We start from the raw sequence: 20959 nt of genomic DNA, 5'->3' as shown, positions 1-20959 counted from the left end.
TGCCTGTGCGCCCACTTCTACAGTAGGTAGGGTAGCTACATTATTAAACCATTTATAGACAATTTGTCTATAGTAGTGTAGACTGATTGAGGTCTAAACATTTTGAGATTGTTTTGTATCCCTTTTCAGCCTTATGGAGTGCAACATCTCTTGATCAGATATCTTTATGAGCATGGTTCAGAAGAGCTTATGCTTCTTATGGACAGCAATCTTAAAATGTGTGAGTGTCTTAATATCAATCAAAGTTGCACTAAACCACACACTTAAACTCATTTTATTAATTGGACTCCAGTTTGCCAGCTTCTGACAAAAAAAAGCTTTCAATAAAGTAATTAGTCCATGGGCTCACTTACATTTTCCTCCAGCACTGTGAATGTTTAATGGGTGTTTCCAAAAAAGACACAAGAAACTGGAATTATTTATGTCTTGTGGGCTTGTGCACATCGTGTTTGTTCGTTGTTGTGGCCTGGATGAGGATTAGATGGCATTTTGTGGCGGATCGCAGTGGGAAACCAGTTTGTTCCCAGGGGTTCACATACTTTTTCTTGCCACTGTAATTGCATATTTGTATAATTGTAATTTGTGTTGCTGTCAAAATACAATTATAAATGATAACAATAGCATATTTCTTTTCCCACACATACTCAGAACCTGTGTCACGGTCTGAGAAGGTAGAATCGCGACACACCCCTTTCAACTCCCAGCTAGAGTTATCCTTCCCTTCCAGATCCAATGCTACCACATCCTTAAATTGCTATTTGTAAGGCAAGGCAAGGCAAGGCAAGGCAAGTTTATTTGTATAGCACATTTCATACACAGAGGTCATTTGTAGGCTACTAGTTGAGGATAAAATATTTAATTTTAGACCTACCTGTAAATGTCCTCCAATTACATGTGACTAGGGCTGTCGCGGTGAAGGAATGTCTCTTATGGTGAAATTGAAGAACATTGTTTAGGCTCGTTGTGCAAATTTATAGAACCCTGATCAATAGGTAGAACACAGCGGTGTCTTAATTAATTTAACCTCTTATGGAACGGCTGAAATTCCACAAGGGGGTGTATTTGTTCCTCAGACTTTGCACAATAAACAACACATTCTCACCCCATGGCGTCAATATTTGACGCACTTGACCATGCGTCAATATGTGACGCGGAGGGTATACCTTTCGCGTCATTTTTTGACGAACTGGGGACTTCAATACTATTACGTCCGTTGCATTCTCTTTCCTATTTTCTTAACATTTTCGCGTCGGTTTAGGGTTAGATTACGCGAAATTAAACAGTTGTCACCTGGCGTTGGGGTTACAGTTAGGTATGACAGTTGTCACCTGGCGTTGGGGTTAGAGTTAGGTTTGGGTAGGGATGTCATTATGTAAATCTAACCCTAAACCGACGCAAAAATGGTAAGAAAATAGGAAAGAGAATGCAACGGACGTAATAGTATTGAAGTCCCCAGTTCGTCAAAAAATGACGCGAAAGGTATACCCTCCGCGTCACATGTTGGCGCATGGTCAAGTGCGTCAGGTGTTGACGCCATGGGGTGAGAATGGGTTGCAATAAACGTGACATCCGAATATATTCATTATAAATCGTAAATGAAAAGTGAGATTCCAACGAATGTCCGTTAGTGAACTAATTGTGTACAGTATTTATATCGTAATTCGGTCAGAAATGTCAAGATTGTGAGATGCACAAATTGTTTTGGATTAAAAGGCTTGGATATTCCATTTCCTTGGACTTTTTTGGATTTTTTTGGATTTATGAACAATTTGTTTTGGACAATTTCACCGAAGCGGAAAAGGGAAGATTTTGAAGGTAAGTAAATATCCTAAATCGACGGCGCCCGGTTCAGGTAACTAACAACTAGATTACAGTTTTATGACTGCTATAAATCATATGATGCTTTGTGTGTGCGCTTAATGGTATCCCAAAAGTCTAAGCTTTCAAACGATGTGCCGCATGACTGTATATTTTGAAGATTTAATGCTTCAAAGTTACAATGACGTTTATGCAGCCTCACGTGCAAGGGAGGGGGTGTGCCGTGTACAGCACAGTGTTCCTTATCAGGTTAAAATTAGCCAGTATTTGTGCACCTGTAAATGTGAACTTGCATTATATCTTGTGTGTTCCTTGGTCGAAAATATGTAGAAATATATGCAAGTAAAAAAGTACAGAACAAAAACATTTAGCTCGCGGAGCAAATGAAAACCCGTTAATAAAGTAGCCTACCCAGCTATCACACGACTTCCTAGTTATGTAATTTATTGGTCATTTTTGGTAATTTCATGACTTACCAGCGTTCAACGTAACTGTTACGTCCTAGGGAGGTTATTTCATTACCATTACAGTACCAAATCAGTACGTGGCCAGTACGGTCTCCTAACGTCGCGAGGTAACCAAGTACGTTCCAGTTACGTAATACATTCGTACTATTTTGGTAATTTCATAACTTACTGGCAACATAACTGTTACGTCCCAGGGAGGTAATTTCATTACCATTCCAATTATATAAACATTTATTTTATTTACTATTTAGGTTAGCATTTTAAAACTTTTCAGTCTCAAAGTTTCCTTAAAAATAGGTCAAAATGGAATAGATATTTAACCACCATACGAGCTGCTCTTTACATAGGAAACAAAAAACTGCATGCGTCTCCCTCCTTCAGCTGAATTCACTCAGAGCGCGTCACTGCGCGTGCACAGCACAGTGTCTGACAGGACCGGTCGTTTTTCTGAACTGAGACCCAAACACAAAACTTACAAACACAAAACTTTTAATCCACTACGTTGTCTAAAATGCATTCATTTTCAATGGGCATATACCATATGCAGTTGAAACAGATAGCCTAGTGCAGGGGTAGGCAACATGGGCCCTGGAGTGCCGATGTCCTGCGGAGTTTAGCTCCCTCGTTCAGCTGAACTCAATCAGAGCGCGTCACTGCGCGTGCACAGCACAGTATCTGACAGGACCGGTCGTTTTTCTGAACTGAGACCCAAACACAAAACTTACAAACACAAAACTTTTAATCCATTACGTTGTCACGACGTGCCAACGACAGGCAGATTACGTTGCAAAGTTACGTCAAGGCGACGAATCCAGGTATTTCATTTTTCCGGTCGCCACGATGTAAGTTTGGTTATCATATTACGTCGAAGTTACGTAACAGTTACGTATTTGTGTTAGCTGGGTAGACTCCTTAACTCTTTCACCGCCATTGACGAGATATCTCGTCAATTCAGAGAAAACGCTTCCCCGCCAATGACGAGATTTTCCGTCTTTCCGCAATACCGCTATTGCGCCCTTCCGCAACTTTTTAAACCCGGAAGTATTGCCCTATGGCAAGCTGCTGCATGTCCGTGTCTGTTTTAAAGATCGCTCTGAATGGGATCTCTATGAAAAGTCCGTCACAAAAATGGAATTATCTCTGCTTTTTGCTCAAAATGTGGTGTTTTTGCAGAAACCTACCCATATTCAAAAGCTAATTACAAAAGAACTACTCAAGGTAGGATGAAACGGGTTTTTTTTGTTGGAAGGCAGAGGGTCTGTTCTTTCATTTGGTATATTGTATGTTTATATATTTGAAGAAGAACATTTTCTGGAAGGCATTAAACTTTGGTGAAAATCATGAAAAACGCTGGCGCTGGCTGGCAACTTTTTTAAAAAACGCTAGCGGTGAAAGAGTTAATAACATAGAGAACGTGCTAAAACAGTCGAGTCAGCAGATAATCATCATGTTTATAATGTTTCACGCAGATATTGTTGATGAAAAACTAAACACAAAAATAAAACCATTAAAGGTTTTTATCTAAAGTGGTTTTAATGTCGCTAAGAAATCCGTTGTATTATGGCGCTTTGTATTTGTGTTGATCAGTTGGATTAAAGTAACTTTGCGTGCTCAAGGCTTTTTACATATTCACTAAAGAAATTATTATATTACATTATAAATTGAAAAATTTACGAAAAACAAATTACTCTCTTAACTCTTGACAATTTAGGCCTATTTGAAGAGCATTAAAGACATTTAATGGAAAACATCATCTCCACAAGCTTTGGCCATTTATTTATTTCATATGGATATTTATATTGTTAATAATTTGTATAGTTAAACTTGTTCTTTGGTGTTCAGTTTATAAAGGTTTTTCAAATGTTATTAAAAAATATATTGCTTGAATAAAAATCTTTCTTTTTGTCCTCTCCTTCACCCCCCCAAAGAATCGAACCGAAACGTGGGTTTGGTGTATCGTTACAGCCCTAACACATACGGTTCTTTAATGCAGTGGTTCTCAAACGTTTTTTTGCGGCCCCCCTTGTGTACAGTGCATCCCTTCGCGGCCCCCCCAAAGAAAATGTATGACATAAAACATTATAAAACTTACAATTTGAATTAAACAAATAAAACATATTAAATTTTAAATTGTATTGCTGTTGTTTAGTAGCCTTATTTTTCTGAGGTTTAATTACACAGAATTTATGATAAAGTAATGTATTTTATAAAATATTATAAAATTGGGGCCCCTGGTACCATCTCGTGGCCCCCAGTTTGAGAACAACTGCTTTAATGTATTTGTTTGCATTGTACTAAAATGCATTCATTTTTAATGGGCATATACCATATGCAGTTGAAACAGATAGCCTGGTACAGGGGTGGGCAACGTTGGCCCTGGGGTGCCGATGTCCAGCGGAGTTTAGCTCCAGTTCTACTCAAGCACACCTAAACAAGCTAATCAAGGTCTATAAAGTCACCTGAAACAACAGGTAGCCAAGGTTTTAAAAGGGTTGGAGCTAAAATCTGCAGGACATCTGCACTACAGGACTGACGTTGCCTACCCCTGGCCTAGTGCATTCCAAATTTTTAAACATTAACATTTTAATATAACACTATAGTTATTATGGCCTTTAGAAAAGTTTTTTTAAGAGATAGGGTAGTGCACAATAGGCCCCTGTGGCAGGGCCTAGGATTTTTTCCTTACATTACTTTTATATTTAAGTAGTTTTGAAACGGGTACTTTTACACTTTTACTTGAGTAAAAAGCTTGAGTTGATACTTCAACTTCAACAAAAGTCTTTTTAAACCCTAGTATCTATACTTCTACTTGAGTAATGAATATGAATACTTTTGACACCACTGTCGAGTCCAAAAACCAACACAAAGAAAAGGATAGAATTTTTACCGAGTGCACCAATGCGCTCATGCGGACGCGCTGAGTATAAACAATATGGGCGCATAACCCTCACTGCCAATACAATTTTAAAAAAGGCACCTGTCATACTCTTTCTTTTTCAGAATTTTAAGAATAACAGTCTCCTGTCTCATGAAAGTGAAGTCAATAAACTTCAGGATGATGGGAACCGACTCATTGAGCTGAAACATCCTGCTGCCACTATTATAGAGGTCAGAAAACAAAAAAGCAGACAATCCACAGAAATGCTGTAACTTTATAAAATTGTTGTGCTGAGCTACGTCAGCAAAATGTCTTCTTTAACATTATTATATTTGTTGTTATGCTGTTGACAGTCAATGGTAATACTAATCATTACTATGTTACAGTTATGTAGTTACATTTTTTAGAATTCTAAATGTTGAAAGTCTTAGCTCTTATGTCTGGTTTTGTGTCCAGGCCCAGAGAGACACTGTAAGAAATGAATGGCAGAAATTTTTAAATCTTTGCATCTGTCAAGAGACACATCTAGACAATATAGAGGAATACAAAAGGGTAAGTAGAGCAGATGGATGAATCAAATAAAAGCATTTTTGCTTATTACTCCAAGAATCAATAACATTTTGTTTGTGTCCTTAACAGTATCAACTGGATGCAGATACCTTGTCTGAGTCTTTGTCTAAGCTCGGCTCCACTGTCGATGCCAAAGCACTTAATGGCAAAACCAACACTGAAATTCAGATGCAGCTTGAGGTAAAATAAAAAATATTGAGTTCACATGCAAAACCCTCCAAGTGCCTGAAATTATTTGGCCCATCCCAGCCTGCCCCGCTAACTGTATCTATTTTTACAACCCGCCCCACATTCACGACCATTAAATAGACATACTAGGCATTGTAAAGTAAATGTCTTTGTTTCAGCCTAAAAGTGCTTGGAAACCATCATTAGATCTGTTTCTATTACATCGCTCTGTAAACTGGCAACAACATACACTTATGAACCATAGAAACCAGCATGGTCATATTAATAACAAGACAGGATAATGATAAACATTTTCAGCTGCAACTATTTCTGAGAACCGGTCCCAAACATTAGATTTAGCTGCTTAAAGGAATAGTCTACTCATTTTCAATATTAAAATATGTTATTACCTTAACTAAGAACTGTTGAATCTTCCCTCTATCATTTGTGTGTGTGCACGTAAGCGCTGGAGCGTGCTGCGACGCTTCGATAGCATTTAGCTTAGCCCCATTCATTCAATGCTGCCATTTAGAGATAAAGTTAGAAGTGACCAAACACATCAACGTTTTTCCTATTTAAGACGAGTAGTTATACGAGCAAGTTTGGTGGTACAAAATAAAACATAGCGCTTTTCTAAGCGGATTTAAAAGAGTAACTATATTTTATGGCGTAATAGCACTTTTGGGAGTACTTCGACTCGCCTGAAAAGTCCGCTCCCCTTCTCACTCTCATAATGGGAGAGGGAGGGTGTTAGTGCGCCGAGTCGAGGTGCTCCCAAAAGTGCTATTACGCCATAAAATATAGTTACTCTTTTAAATCCGTTTAGAAAAGCGCTATGTTTTATTTTGTACCACCAAACTTGCTCGTGTAACTACTCGTCTTAAATAGGAAAAACGTTGATGTGTTTGGTCACTTCTAACTTTATCTCTAAATGGCAGCATTGAATGAATGGGGCTAAGCTAAATGCTATCGTAGCGTCGCAACGCGCTCCAGCGCTTACGTGCACACACACAGATGATAGAGGGATGATTCAACAGTTCTTAGTTAAGGTAATAACATATTTTAATATTGAAAATGAGTAGACTATTCCTTTAACCTTCTTTTTTAATGATGTAAATTCCCGATCTTAATTTCTCCTGCACCTCGTCTTCTATCTTCACTTTTATTTCTCCGTTTGATTTGTTGTTGTGGCTGGCGGCAGGTGCTGCTTGGTGTTTTGTGATGTGAGGCCAAAGGTTTGGGGCTACGCCGACATATTGTAACATATTGTAGAAAAGTTTGTTGACAAACTTTATGTTGGCTTGACAAAGCGTGGCCTGAAAGTTTAAAACATATAAAACATGAAGCTATCATAGTAGTAGTAGTACTTTATTGTTCAGCCTAAGCTGAAAATTTATCTAACATGTTAGTATGATCTAGCAAGTTAGTATGAAGCTAACATGAAGGTAGCATTAATTAACATGATGTTAACATGATTTAGCATGAAGCTAACATGATTTAGCATGAAGCTAGCATGATTTAGCATGAAGCTAGCATGATTTAGCATGAAGCTAACATGATGCTAACATGATTTAGCATGAAGTTAACGTGTTAGTTTGATTTAGCATGAAGCATGCTAAATCATGTTAGCATGAAGTTAACAAAATGCTAACATGTTTTAACGGACCTAACATGATGCTAGCATGATTTAGCATGATGCTACCATGATGTTAGCATGATGCTACCATGATGTTAGCATGATGCTACCATGATGTTAGCATGATTTGACATGATGTTAGCATAATTTAACATGAAGATAGCATGATGCTTACATGATTTAACATGATGCTTGCATGATTTAGCATGAAATTAGCATTATGCTAACATGATTTAGCTTGAAGTTAGCATGATGCTACCATGATTTAGCATGAAGTTAACATGAAGCTACCATGATGTTAACATGATTCAGCATGAAGTTAGCATGATTTAACATGAAGTAAGCATTGTGTTACCATGATTAACATGAAGCTACCATGATGTTAGCATGATTTAGCATGAAGGTAACACAATGCTAACATTATTTAACATGTAGTTAGCATGATTTAGTATGAAGTTAGCATGATGTTAGCATGATGTTAGCATGACTTAGCATGAAGCTAGCAAGAAGCTAACATGACTAAAACCCCAACCCCCATATCTCTACGATGTTCTGATGCAGAGATATAAGGCTTTGTTTATTCTGTTACTACGGTGGTCATATTTGGTTGTTAGGGGTGTGGCTTAATAGCTCTGAGATGATCATAAGAGACTGTTTGAATGCCTGAGTAAAATGAGCCCACCTCTTCTCTCTACGACACTGTAAAGCGAAGATATTCCATCTGGAACATTTTTATTCCCTTATATGTGTCACACAAAGTCTCGGAGTCAATAGCAAGTTCACAATGTTTATTTAGAAAAATGGATAGAGAGTGCAGAGCAAAAGTCAATATTCAAGAGACCACACACGACGATCACCCTCGACTCACTCTGGATGGAATCACTACAGCCGGTATGATGCACACACGACAGTAGGAGAGAGTGAGCCGGCACTGCGGATTAATAGTCCAGTTCTGATCTCGATTGGAGAGCCACCCACACACACAGCCGATGACAACCAGCACAATCACCATACGCAACAGAGGGTATGAATCACACGCGACTGAAGGTGGGTGAAAGGCGGAGATGGAAGATGTTAAATCCACTATGTTCATAGACTGGAGATATATCCACTACAGATGAAGATGTAGCCGATGAAACCCGGAAGCAGCTGGTGTACCGCCTAATAACGAATCAAACCAGCTATACCGAGAAAAGTCAGAGTTCTATAGAGTTCAAGTTAATATAATCCACAATGTTCAAAGACTGGAGATATCCACTCACGGATGAAGATGTTAGCCGATGAAACCCGGAAGCAGCTGGTGTACTGCCTAATAATGAAGCGAACCAGCTGTACCGAGAAACAGTCAGAGTACAATTGAGTTCAAGTTCATAAATCCACAGGCGAGTGAACTCCGGGCAAAGACGAGCCTCCGGATGCCGAAACCCAAACCTGGGGTAAACGAGAGAGAAAGCACAGAAACTTCAGAGAGGACAAGGCAAGGCAGCAAAACTGTGACCGAAACAATGACCGTGCAACGAGAGACAAGATGGCGTGCAATATAAAGGGAAATGTAAACAAGACACCACCGGTGAACAATTACCGAAACGAGCAGGCGGGGCTAGTAAACACATGAGGAACCGTCACCACAGGTAAATAAACAAACACATATCCCACACACAACCATCAATCACCCAGAAGTCATGACAGTAGCCTCCCCCCCAAGGCCGGCACCAGACGGACCGGGAGACTCACCCTGTCGCCAACGGAGGTCCTCGATCAGACCAGGACCCAGTATATCCCGAGCTTGAACCCAGCACTTCTCATCCGGACCGTACCCTTCCCAATCCACTAGATACTGAAAACCTCTGCCCCTACGGCGAGAGTCTAGTAACCTCTTAACTGTATAGACAGGGGCACCATCCACTAGACAAGGGGCGGGGGGTTTAGGGGCAGAGACGGGAGGATTATTACGAGCAAATACCACAGGTTTAACCTTGGATACATGAAAAACAGGGTGAACCCGACCAAGAGAAAGGGGTAACTTAAGCTTTACCGTCACCGGATTAATGACCTTAGAAATACTGTATGGCCCAATGAATCGCGGAGCCAGCTTACGAGAAGGCTCACGGAGAGACAGATCCTTGGTAGAAAGCCATACCTTTTGACCACAAACGTAACGGGGTGGAGGTCGCCGATGACGGTCAGCCGCAGCTTTGGTTCGTCTGGAATTAGATAATAATAGAGTTTTAGCTCTCCTCCAAGTGCGTCTGCACCTGCGTACGAAAGCTAAAGCAGACGGAACCGCTGCCTTCGGCTCCTGTGATGGAAACAGGGGAGGTTGATAACCGATGGATAGTTCAAACGGGGACATATTAGTAGACGCAACGGGAAGAAAATTATGAGAATACTCAACCCACGGAAGCTGCTCGCACCAAAAATTCGGATATTGTGACGACAGACAGCGAAGCGTTCGACCGAGATCCTGATTAGCCCGTTCACATTGCCCATTGGTCTGCGGGTGATAACCAGAAGACAAGCTGGCCGTGGCACCAATCTGTCTACAAAACTCCTGCCAAAAACAAGAGATGAACTGAGGACCCCTATCTGACACTACATCAGTCGGAATACCGTGTAACCGAAAGACGTGATTGATCAAAACCTGAGCCATCTCTTTGGCAAAAGGAAGCTTGGGTAAGGGAATAAAATGAACCGCTTTAGAAAAGCGATCCACCACAGTCAGAATAACAGTGTTACCATTAGATGCCGGTAAGCCGGTGACAAAATCAAGGGCTATATGAGACCAGGGGCGGGAGGGCACGAGCAAAGATTTAAGCAGACCAGCGGGGGGTAAATTAGATGCTTTATTGCGAGCACAGACTGAACAGGCTAATAAAAACTGTCTGACGTCCGTGGTCATAGAAGACTACCAAAAACGTTGACGGACGGCAGCCAACGTTCTCCGAATTCCCAGATGGCCAACAAATTTGGATTCGTGACCCCACCGGATGACATCGGAACGTAAACGCTCAGGAACCCATAGACGACCCGCTGGACACCCCTCCGGAACTTCCCCCTCCCGGCCGGCCTCTCTCACCCGCTGTTCGATTCACCACACAAGGGCACCGACCACTCTCCCCTCCGGGAGAATGGTCTCGGTTCGCTCCGACTCAGACTTCTCGAACAGTTGGGAGAGAGCGTCAGGTTTCGCATTCTTTGAGCCAGGCCGGTACGAGAGGGTGAAGTTAAAACGATCAAAGAAAAGTGCCCAACGAGCCTGCCTAGATGTTAGTCTTCTGGCCGAACGGATATACTCAAGAGCCACCCACGCACACAGCCGATGACAACCAGCACAATCACCACACGCAATAGAGGGTATGAATCACACGCGACTGAAGGTGGGTGACAGGTGGAGATGGAAGAAGTTAAATCCACTATGTTCATAGACTGGAGATATATCCACTACGGATGAAGATGTAGCCAATGAAACACGGAAGCAGCTGGTGTACCACCTAATAACGAAGCGAACCAGCTGTACCGAGAAACAGTCAGAGTTCAATAGAGTTCAAGTTCATATAATCCACAATGTTCAAAGACTGGAGATATCCACCCACGGATGAAGATGTTAGCCGATGAAACCCGGAAGCAGCTGGTGTACTGCCTAATAACGAAGCGAACCAGCTGTACCGAGAAACAGTCAGAGTACAATTGAGTTCAAGTTCATAAATCCACAGGCGAGTGAACTCCAGGCAAAGACGAGCCTCCGGATGCCGAAACCCAAACCTGGGGTAAACGAGAGAGAAAGCACAGAAACTTCCGACAGGACAAGGCAAGGCAGCAAAACTGTGACCGAAACAATGAGCGCGCAACGAGAGACAAGACGGCGTGCAATATAAAGGGAAACGTAAACAAAACACCACCGGTGAACAATTACCGAAACGAGCGTGCGGGGCTAGTGAACACACGAGGAACCGTCACCACAGGTAAATAAACAAACACATATCCCACACACAACCATCGATCACCCAGAAGTCATGACAATATGGGCATGTTTCCTTTCACGTTATAAGTAATTGGGGAATTTTGGGTGCCCCAATGTGAGGTATGTTCTTACACTGCCTGCCAGCTGTAGTAGGTCTGCATGTTCCAGATCGCTAGAATCCTCTCGGAGCTTCCCGGAGATCAGCATTTTCACAGCCCTTCGTGTTCAAGGCTGTTGAACTGAAACTGACTCTTTGCTTATTCCAGCACAGAAAAGCCTGATACGTGGCCGACGGACCACCACCGGACAGCTCATTCGACCGCACAGAACATAAATATAACACAGCCAATTCTTTCCTGAAACCATGGCATTGGTGTATTCTATCAGTAACCGTTACCATATATGATTTTCAATATTGCATAACGCTTAGGTTACTCACGTAACCCCGGTTCCCTGAAATAACAGGAACGAGCATTGCGTCAGTTGCTGACGCTATGGGGGAAACTCCTGTTTACTCCGCGATTGAAGCCTATTGGTTAACGTTAGGGCTGCACGATATATCGCATGTGTTTGACACGCGCATCTCGTCAGTAATGCCGGTTCCTTGATTAGTATTAAATCGCTATCAGCTGTTTTCAGATGGAGCAGCTTTAACTACACAGTGCCGTAGTTCACTGACAATCGGGGCAATTTCGCATTAATTATCGGGGACGTATCGCCTGCGATATGTATGCGATATGGCCCGGCTTGTCAGGGAACTACGGCTCTGTGCAGTTAAAGGAGCATTTCACCCGTGGAAACATTCATCTTTATTAAAAGTGGATCATATTTATAGTCAAAATGTAACATAAATTTAGAATTTGGTGCCTGTTTGACCGAGAAAATGAGTGTTTGTAGTCTCACCCCCTCTGGAAAGATAGAGGACTTCCTTCTTTCAATGATGCAAAATGATGATTTTTACATCATTGAAAGAAGGAAGTGCAACACTGAAATCCATATTTCTCCCGTCACAGGGGAAACAGAGGGAATGATGCATGACCATTCAAAAACATGACTGGGTTTCTAACTATACAAAGCTTAATGCAAATGGGTGAAGTGTCCCTTTAATGTCGTGCCATCTGAAATCAGCTGTTGGCGATTTAATACTAATCAAGGAACCGGCATTACTGACGTGATGCGCGTGGTATCGCATGCAATTTATCGTGCAGCCCTAGTTAACGTCTGTAAAAATTACAGACCTATGGCGTTCAAGCCCGCGAAAGGGGCGGGACTATGCCCTATAATAGTCCGAAAAAGAGCGCCATAACTCACTTGCATTCGACTAAAGCGCGTAGCCGAATGAAGCTCGCTGCGTAGGCGTTTGTAGCACGGCCAACTATGCAATGCTCGCTCACATTATTTCAGGGAACCAGGGTTACGTGAGTAACCTAAGCGTTCCCTTTCAATATGGTTCACTTCGCATTGCGTCAGTTGCTGACGCTATGGGGGAACGTAATCCCATCACGCCGTGCATACACAACGGACTGAAGTGCCTTACCGGAGAGACACTGTATGTGGCCCTATATCCAGCATATTCACAGCTTTTAAAGCAAAAGTGTAAGCACCATATAAAATGTTAAGACGCATACAGTGGGGTTTTAAACGCACCGGGAAGCACATAACATAGCACAAGATGGCGAGATCACAGAGCGTGCGTGGGTGTGCGAGAATTAAGTAAGTCCAGAGTCACGTTGGTGAGCTCGCTGAGGGCACCCCGATCTACACATAAAACGCATGAATGAGCATGCATGGTTAAGCCGAGAGAACCTGTGCTCGTAGGGCAGGGACGTCTAAGCTGTAAAATCTGACAAACGTAGACGGCGAAGACCAGCCGGCCGCGTTGCAGGTATCAAGAATAGATACTCCTGTAAACCAATTTTACCCATGATGAAGCCAACTTCGCGCAGAGTAGGCTCTAACATCATAGCTCATTGAGGAAGGCGTGAGCCAGTGCGATGGCTTCAACGATCCATCTACATAGCCACTGTTAGTAACCGGCATACTTAGTGAGTGATAATATGCGTCAGAACGGTTCGTAGCGTGGGATTATACAGATACCACAATAGTGTGAACCCAGGTGAGCCCTCGAGCACATCAGGGATGCATATACAGTAGGTAATATTATAGTGCACAGGTCGGTGAGCTTCCCAAGTGCGCCGTAAATGTGTACTGACAATAAATTGCACGGGCACAGGTGAACACTTGAGTACATCGTAAATGCATATAGATGAATCAGAGTGTTATAGTCCACAGGCCGGCAAGATTCTCGAGCGCGCCGTCATGTGTCATGATAATAAATTGTGCGCACACAGGTGAACCCTTCAGTGCACCGTGAATGCGTATATATAAATCAGTGCACAGAAGGCGCCGTGAATGTGTACAGATATGATTGATGAACATAACGGTGGGTACCCAACGCACCGTGAATGTACACAGATGAACAACAACAGTGTGTATGTGTCACAAATGGATAACACAGCCGTGTATACAGGTGAGCTTCTCCGAGCGCATCTTTAGTGTATACCGAAATCTTATAGCGTGCATAGGTGAGCTTCTCTAAGCGCAGGGTGGACGCATATAATTAAAAAACATATCGTGCATACAGGTGAGCTTACGGGCGCACCTTTTAATGCAACAAACCCCAGTAGCGCGCAAGGCAGGGATGTCGAAGCTGTAAAATTGACAACGTGGACGGCGAGGACCAGTCTGCTGTGTCACAAATGTCAAAATGAGAAACATCTAAGACTATGCGTGAGATAAAGCTAATCCACGCATGGAGTAGGTTTAACCTCGAGTGAGCATCATTTGTTAAGGGAGGTGATAACTTCAACGATCCATAAATAACCTGTGTTGACAGGTGCGCTAGTGAGTGATCTGTGAAGCAGACGAACAGCTGATCATCTGATGTATGTCAGATGTATCTGTCATTCAGGACCTTGGACAGTTCCAGAGCGCTGCGCCTCGATCTCCATCCGCATCTGAGAAATGACAGGCTAATTGTGAATTAAATAGAATGGCCGGCCGTAAAAGCGTGGTTCGCTGTTGGTGAGCTTATAAAGGAGACGAGATCTCAGACAAAACAACTGCACTTAGAGGCAAGGAGCCGTAAGACCGCGTGCTAACTCTAAGAAGCCGCTAAAGAGATCTCGCCACTGCGGAGGGAACGAGTGGCTGTGTTATGACAGGGAACAGGGGCCAGACCCGCCCGTGTTTGCTTGTCCTATCCATCTATCTTAGTTTTACGGCTCTGCCGCTTTCTCATCCAACAAGAGAGGAACAGCAGAGGGGAGCATGTAACACAGATGGAACAGCCATGCATCGTATGAGCGGTCATCACCCGGCGATGCACAGGGGATTCATAGAGTGCCAGAGATCTCGCCACTGACTGTGGGAGGAGCGAGGGACTCACTCGAGCCGCTGTGCTGGACGCTATTACAACAGCACCTGCTCTTTTAGCTTATAGCTTTATATTAAAAATATTGATCTTACCGAGCAGCCGCAGGGGAGGCCTCGTCAGGCATGTGTCGGCTGCACAGGGCTCGTACCATGGCAAGCGAAGGCTATCTTCGGTTCTCAGCCAGAAAGCGTCAGGGGAAGACGCTAGACCTGGATTCTGCTATCTTCGGTTCTCAGCCGGAAAACGGCAGGGGAAGACGCTAGGCCTGGATTCCCCTGCACGGCTTGTATCAACGGGGAGTAAGGCTTCTTCTTCCGAGCAGCGAGAGGTTCGCGCTGAAGGAGAATGAGTTGTGGCACTCTTTTCCGGACTATTATAGGGCATAGTCCCGCCCCTTTCGCGGGCTCGAACGCCATAGGTCTGTAATTTTTACAGACGTTAACCAATAGGCTTCAGTCGCGGAGTAAACAGGAGTTTCCCCCATAGCGTCAGCAACTGACGCAATGCGAACTGAACCGTATTGAAAGGGAATTGATTTCTTTAATGTTTAGCAGATAATTATTTAATTAAAATAAGGTTGTCATCTTACCAGAAACAGAAAACATTCTGCCATAAATTCAGCTCAGTCACTTCAATTTTCTATTCTTTGCATTTTAGTTTCTTTTTCTATTCTTTAGTATTTTAGTATCATTTAGTAGAGTTTTTAGTTTCTTGTTTATCTTTTGTTAATAAATTCCATTTTATTACCACTGTGTCTTCCTTCTGTAGATAATACAGTTAAAGGGTTCTACAAGCTGGTCCGAATCTCACAAAATCCTTCAGATAATATATATAGCACCTTTCCAAAGCTCAATGTCGCTTTACATAGCAGTTCATTAAATTAACAACTTTCAAAATGGACATACATCTTATACAACACAAAATACATAAACATACAAATATATCAAATGAAAGAACAGAACCTCTGCTTTCAAACAAACAAAACAGGAAAAAAACATTTCATCTTAACTTCATTTGTTCATTTGTGTCTCTTTTTATAACCTCTCAAATATTGGAGTTTCTTCAAAAATACAAAATTTTGAGCAAAAAGCTGAAATAATTGCATTTTTATAAAGGAATTTTTTAGAGATCAGATTCAGAACGATTATCATTATTGCTTCAGTTTTTATAAATTGGGTAAGAGCCATCTAGTGGATAATAGCTGAATTACAGATAGCAATAGTTGTGAATGAAAAATCAAGAAAAGAGGGTGGGTTTTAAGATGGGTTAATTCCTGAAAACAAAAACAACACAGTAAAAATAAAAAAGCAGCCAACTTATTGCAGCTGGACCTAGAGCTGAGTTATGTCAGCTTAGTCACTGATACAGGACGTTTCTCAATCAGAAGGCTGCAGACTCCATAGGTCTTCAGAATATTATTTTTTTTTAAAGTTGACTGTTATTCTTATTCAATCTTAAATTGTTGTAATATGCTTATGGCTTGCATATTTAATACTCAGCTAACTTAAATAAACCATGCCTAATGACCTATGCAGCCTGCATATGCAATCTAAGGAGGCTGCAGCCTTCCAATTTAAGAAACGGCAACACTCATACACTCTCTTAATTCACATATTCACTAACACTCCCTCACCTTGTATATCTCTCACCTTTTGTCCTTTCTCATTTCTTGTCACCGTGAAAATTTTTCTACACATCCGAATAAAAATGTGCGTTTCTTTCTTTCGTCACTAGCAGCACCGCCATTTTCACTCTACTTGATCTGTAGAGGCAGCAGAGTGATGGGCACGCAAGGGATCATGGGAATTGTAGTTCCTGCTTCCCTCTGCTTGCTCCACTTGGCCGAATAAAACTACACTTGTTGATGAGAAGACCTGGGGCCCTATCTTGCACCCAGCGCAATTGACTTTGTCAGTGACGCATGTATCATTTCTTATTTTGCACCGGCGCACAGCGGGTTTTTCCCTCCACAGAAGCACGTCGGCAAACTAGGGAATGAACTTACGCTTCCTGGGCGGTTCAGCGCAAAAAAGGAGGCGTGTTCCGGCGCAAACCATCCCTGGTGCTATTTTGCAGTTTCAAAAAACAAGTGCGCTACTAACCAAAAAAAAACTAGTCTAAAGTCAGTGGCGCGTTGCGCGTAGTTCATTATGCTATTTTAAGGGCGCATGCTTGACCATAATGTATAGCGTGCACAAAGCGCATTGCTTATCTAATCTACACAGATGCAACAGTTAATTTTGCAAATCATAAATTGTTACAATAAAAAATATTAACACATGAGATAAGGGAAACCATTGTGGTGAGCATTGTGGTGATAGTTTTTATTTATTATGTGGCTGCGTTAAAAAATTCTCATGCAAATAACGTTTAAAATATTTTTATAAGTTTGTTGTGTGGCTGTATTACGTTTATTTTATGTAAATAATAATTTAAAATGTTTTCATAAGAAACCTTAATGTATATGAACTTGATTTGTAAGTGTACTTTGGGGTTGGACCTTGCTTGTGTTTCCGATTTCAAAGCCCCCAAACCCTTTCAGCGGTGAGGGTGGACGCAGCGATGTCCTCTGCTGGCGTCAGGTCATGTGTAGAGACAGATCCACCTCCCGTTACACGGCGTGCCCGATTTATGCTGGCAAGTTTGGGATTCCCCCGTCTCCTCCTGACATCATTGTACCGCTTGGCGCAACGATGGGGAAGCCAGCTAATGAGACAATTGTGGCTATTTCCTCTCACGCCTGTTTAACCTACGCTGATTTGGGCGGGTTTCTCCCATCCCCAAAACAACTTCTCTGTCTTTGACTGTTCTTACAAGAACATGGGTCTCCTCGGCTTTGAACCGCTCCTGGCGTGCGCCTGGTAAATCCCTCATTATAATAGCAACCCGCCATGGAACTTGCGCCCTTGCGTTTAAAGAATGTTGGATAGCGTTCTTGGTTTATTTGACGTTACGCCCAAACCACACCTATGAATAATGAACCTACTTTAGACCAACCCCTTATTGATTTGCGCCTGGCGCAAGACTTATTTCTCCCGCCGGGAAAATAGCAACAGCGCCCAAGATCCGCCCACAAAGTCACTTGCGCATTGCGCTTCGCACTTGCGTTTCAGATCGTTAAAATAGGGCCCCACATGTTTAATCAAGTCATGTCCACGACTATACCAGAAAACTTGATTTTTTATATGCCTGATATACTGCTACAAGCCCTTGTTAATAACATGGTGGATATCCTTGTGATGCATTGTCTAGTTTAGTGCTATAGTAGGCTATTGGCTGTTTTTCCTACCACTACAGGTTTCTTGCATTAATACAGCTGTTGCATATCCATGAACCCAAAATGTCTGTTAGCATCATACATGTAGAATGATGTAGTATAATCAGGTGCACTCAGGGCTGATGTCTTTTGTAGCTCTTTCTTAATGGTCTCAAATGCTATCAATGCATCTGTATTCCACTTTAAGGAAGTATTTAGATTTTGTAGCCCTGCCTATTTCATGAGGTCTCTCAATGGAGCTGTTTTATTGCATAATCTTCTGTCCAATCAGCACTGAAACTAATAATTTTCAGAAAATTCATCATATGTCCTACTGTTTGTGGCAATGGTGCTTTATTTATGCCTTCTGGGTGAGTTGGGGCTATGGCCGTTGTGCCATTTGAGATAAATTGCCCTAAGTATTCCACATGTGGCTGGCAATATTGTTGTTTGTTATTGTAACACCCCAGTTTACCCTGTAATTAAAGCAACCAAAAATAAATGGTGCCTTGTTCATGATTTACAAGCAATCAATGATAAAGTAGAGCACTGGTCACCAACCTTTTTACGCCCAAGATCCCCAACCTCTGCCTTGATGAAAGGAAAGATCTACCCTTTTAAAGTGCCCAGACTGAACTTCCAACTTGAGGGGTTTAATTTTGGCTAATTATATTTGAATTACATAAAATGCATGGATCCAATTTTTAAATGCCAAGAAAACTAATGTTTAAAGAATAATATTTAAAGTCTTCACTTTCCATGTGGCAAAATAAGGGGAAAACATTGATTGACAAAGTTTTTAACATTCATACAAATTCATAGACATAAGTGTCTCATAATAATAAGAAACTAGGTCAAAATTTTGACTAAGTGTATCATAATAATGAAAAATTTCTCAAAATTAGTTTTTCCATCTACCTCAACCTTCAATATAGGTTCTTGATTTGCATAAGTTGTTAAAATTGAAAGTTGACTCTCCCCTATTGGATTCTCTGGGCACCCCAAGTATTGTTGATTTGTAGTTATTCAGGGGTTCTTAGGGACTCAAAAGGGCTGTTGCCAATTCCACCCCCTTCCAACCCCGGGTGTCTGTTACTGTGGTGGGGGGATTCTTTATTGCTGTTGAATCTTTTTCTTGTTTTTGGTTGTCAGTTGTTCAAGTTGTATTTGTATCAGTTTCCTTTGTAGTTTTTTTTTCTTGATTTGTTTAGCTTCTGTTCACCCCTAATGCTTTGATTTGTAATTGAATGTGTAATGTTTTCAATACATTTGAAATATGGAAATAAACTCCATAATTTTTAATTTTTTTCCACTTTATTCACTTTTATTAGTACACTGCTATTATTTTAAGCATAACTGTACATGTTAAAAATGGTGAAAGTATCTTGTGATTTTCCAGGCTGAAGAAAGGGCTCTACAGCGTAATGAGCAGCTTCTGGCAGATCTGAGGAAGCGAAGCACCACCATCTCACCAATAAAATTTCGCCACACTGCTCCCAGCAAAACTACAACAGTTGAGTCTCTATGTGACTGGAAAACTCCCAAGGTTAGAACCTCCACAAAAGTTATGTTAAATACTGAGCTTCTTGTTAACCAATGGAATTCCAGAACATCTTTAATATACTTGTTCTCAGCAGGCTTCATTGAACAGAGGAGAGCTGTTCAATCTAAAGTCCAACACAGACAATAACAACTGGGAGGTGCAGTCCAGTGATGGGACAAGCAAAAAGTTTCCTGGAGTTTGCTTTATGATTCCTCCTCCTGATCCTGAGGCCATCAACAGAGTTGACCTGTAAGTAAAAAAAAACTTTTTACATAAAGTTATGTATTTTGAAAATGTATCAACCATTTAAAGGGGACATTCCATGAAAATCAGACTTTTTCCATGTTTAAGTGCTATAATTGGGTTCCTTAGTGCTTCTACCAACCCAGAAAACATGAAAAATAGCAACCCTGTTATTTGTTTTGGTAAGACTCTCTCTGCAAGCATGTGAATATATAGGTCATTCGGATTTTGCTCCCCCCATGACGTAGTAAAGGGATCTTATTATAATGATACCGCCCCTTTTATCTGCGCTATCCAACCATGATGAGGCCTCAGGAGTGCGAGACAGAGGCTGTCTAGAGCAGGTAACAAGATCAGGCAGAGTTAACTTAGCTAAGCATTAGAAATTGAGATTTGCATTGAGCTTTAGCGCAGAACACATTCTGAATGCACATGGAGTAAGTCTTGAGGTGCTCGGGTAAATGGCGTTTGTAATTTATAGTTTTGTTGAAGTCCAGATTGCCATTCAGGCAGGGCTGGCACCACGGGAGGAAATGGGGGGTGTAGCCTCCCAGAACTAATTTTTGACCCCCAGTTTTCTTATCAGATGTGAATTTAAAGGCATTCCATGCAGTTTGACGTTTTTGTCAAACAGCGACCCCTAGAGTCACTGGGGAAAACTTGCAACTGTCGTAATTTCGCACCCCCACTCTGTACGTACCTAAGGATAGTGTTAGGCGTGAATATGCAGAGATGGACTCCGAAGATAATGACCAGGGAATGTTTCACAATTTCATACAAATATTAGGCTACTGCATGTCTACTAAACTACAGATGATGGTAATAGGATAATAAGAAGTTTATGCCAAGTGTAGAGTAGGCATATAATAATAAAGTAGCCTACCGCATTTGCTGGCTTATTACGTTTTTACAAGATTGCAGCTTAAACACAAGTAAACAGTCTATAGTCTAACGTTATGTCTACTGTATAATTTCATTTGTTA

The 20959-nt window shown here is 41.6% G+C and overlaps 1 protein-coding gene across 2 annotated transcripts in view; it reads left to right on the top strand.

The window, feature by feature from the left end:
- evpla (envoplakin a) overlaps positions 1-20959 on the top strand; it is a 145679-nt gene that overhangs the window by 33228 nt on the left and 91492 nt on the right. The window contains exons 8-12 of one of the 2 annotated variants that reach the window (XM_073870904.1): positions 5286-5393; positions 5620-5715; positions 5803-5913; positions 19590-19736; positions 19828-19982. In XM_073870904.1, the coding sequence (XP_073727005.1) occupies positions 5286-5393; positions 5620-5715; positions 5803-5913; positions 19590-19736; positions 19828-19982 (617 nt within the window). Of the gene's footprint in view, positions 1-5285; positions 5394-5619; positions 5716-5802; positions 5914-19589; positions 19737-19824; positions 19983-20959 lie in introns of both variants that reach the window. The other variant, XM_073870903.1, reaches the window with a different exon arrangement.

Source organism: Misgurnus anguillicaudatus, chromosome 8 (assembly GCF_027580225.2).
Source record: "Misgurnus anguillicaudatus chromosome 8, ASM2758022v2, whole genome shotgun sequence".
Classification (NCBI taxonomy): domain Eukaryota; kingdom Metazoa; phylum Chordata; class Actinopteri; order Cypriniformes; family Cobitidae; genus Misgurnus; species Misgurnus anguillicaudatus.
The sequence above is the reverse complement of the archived record's forward strand: the minus strand, read 5'-3'. Positions and strand labels throughout refer to the sequence as shown.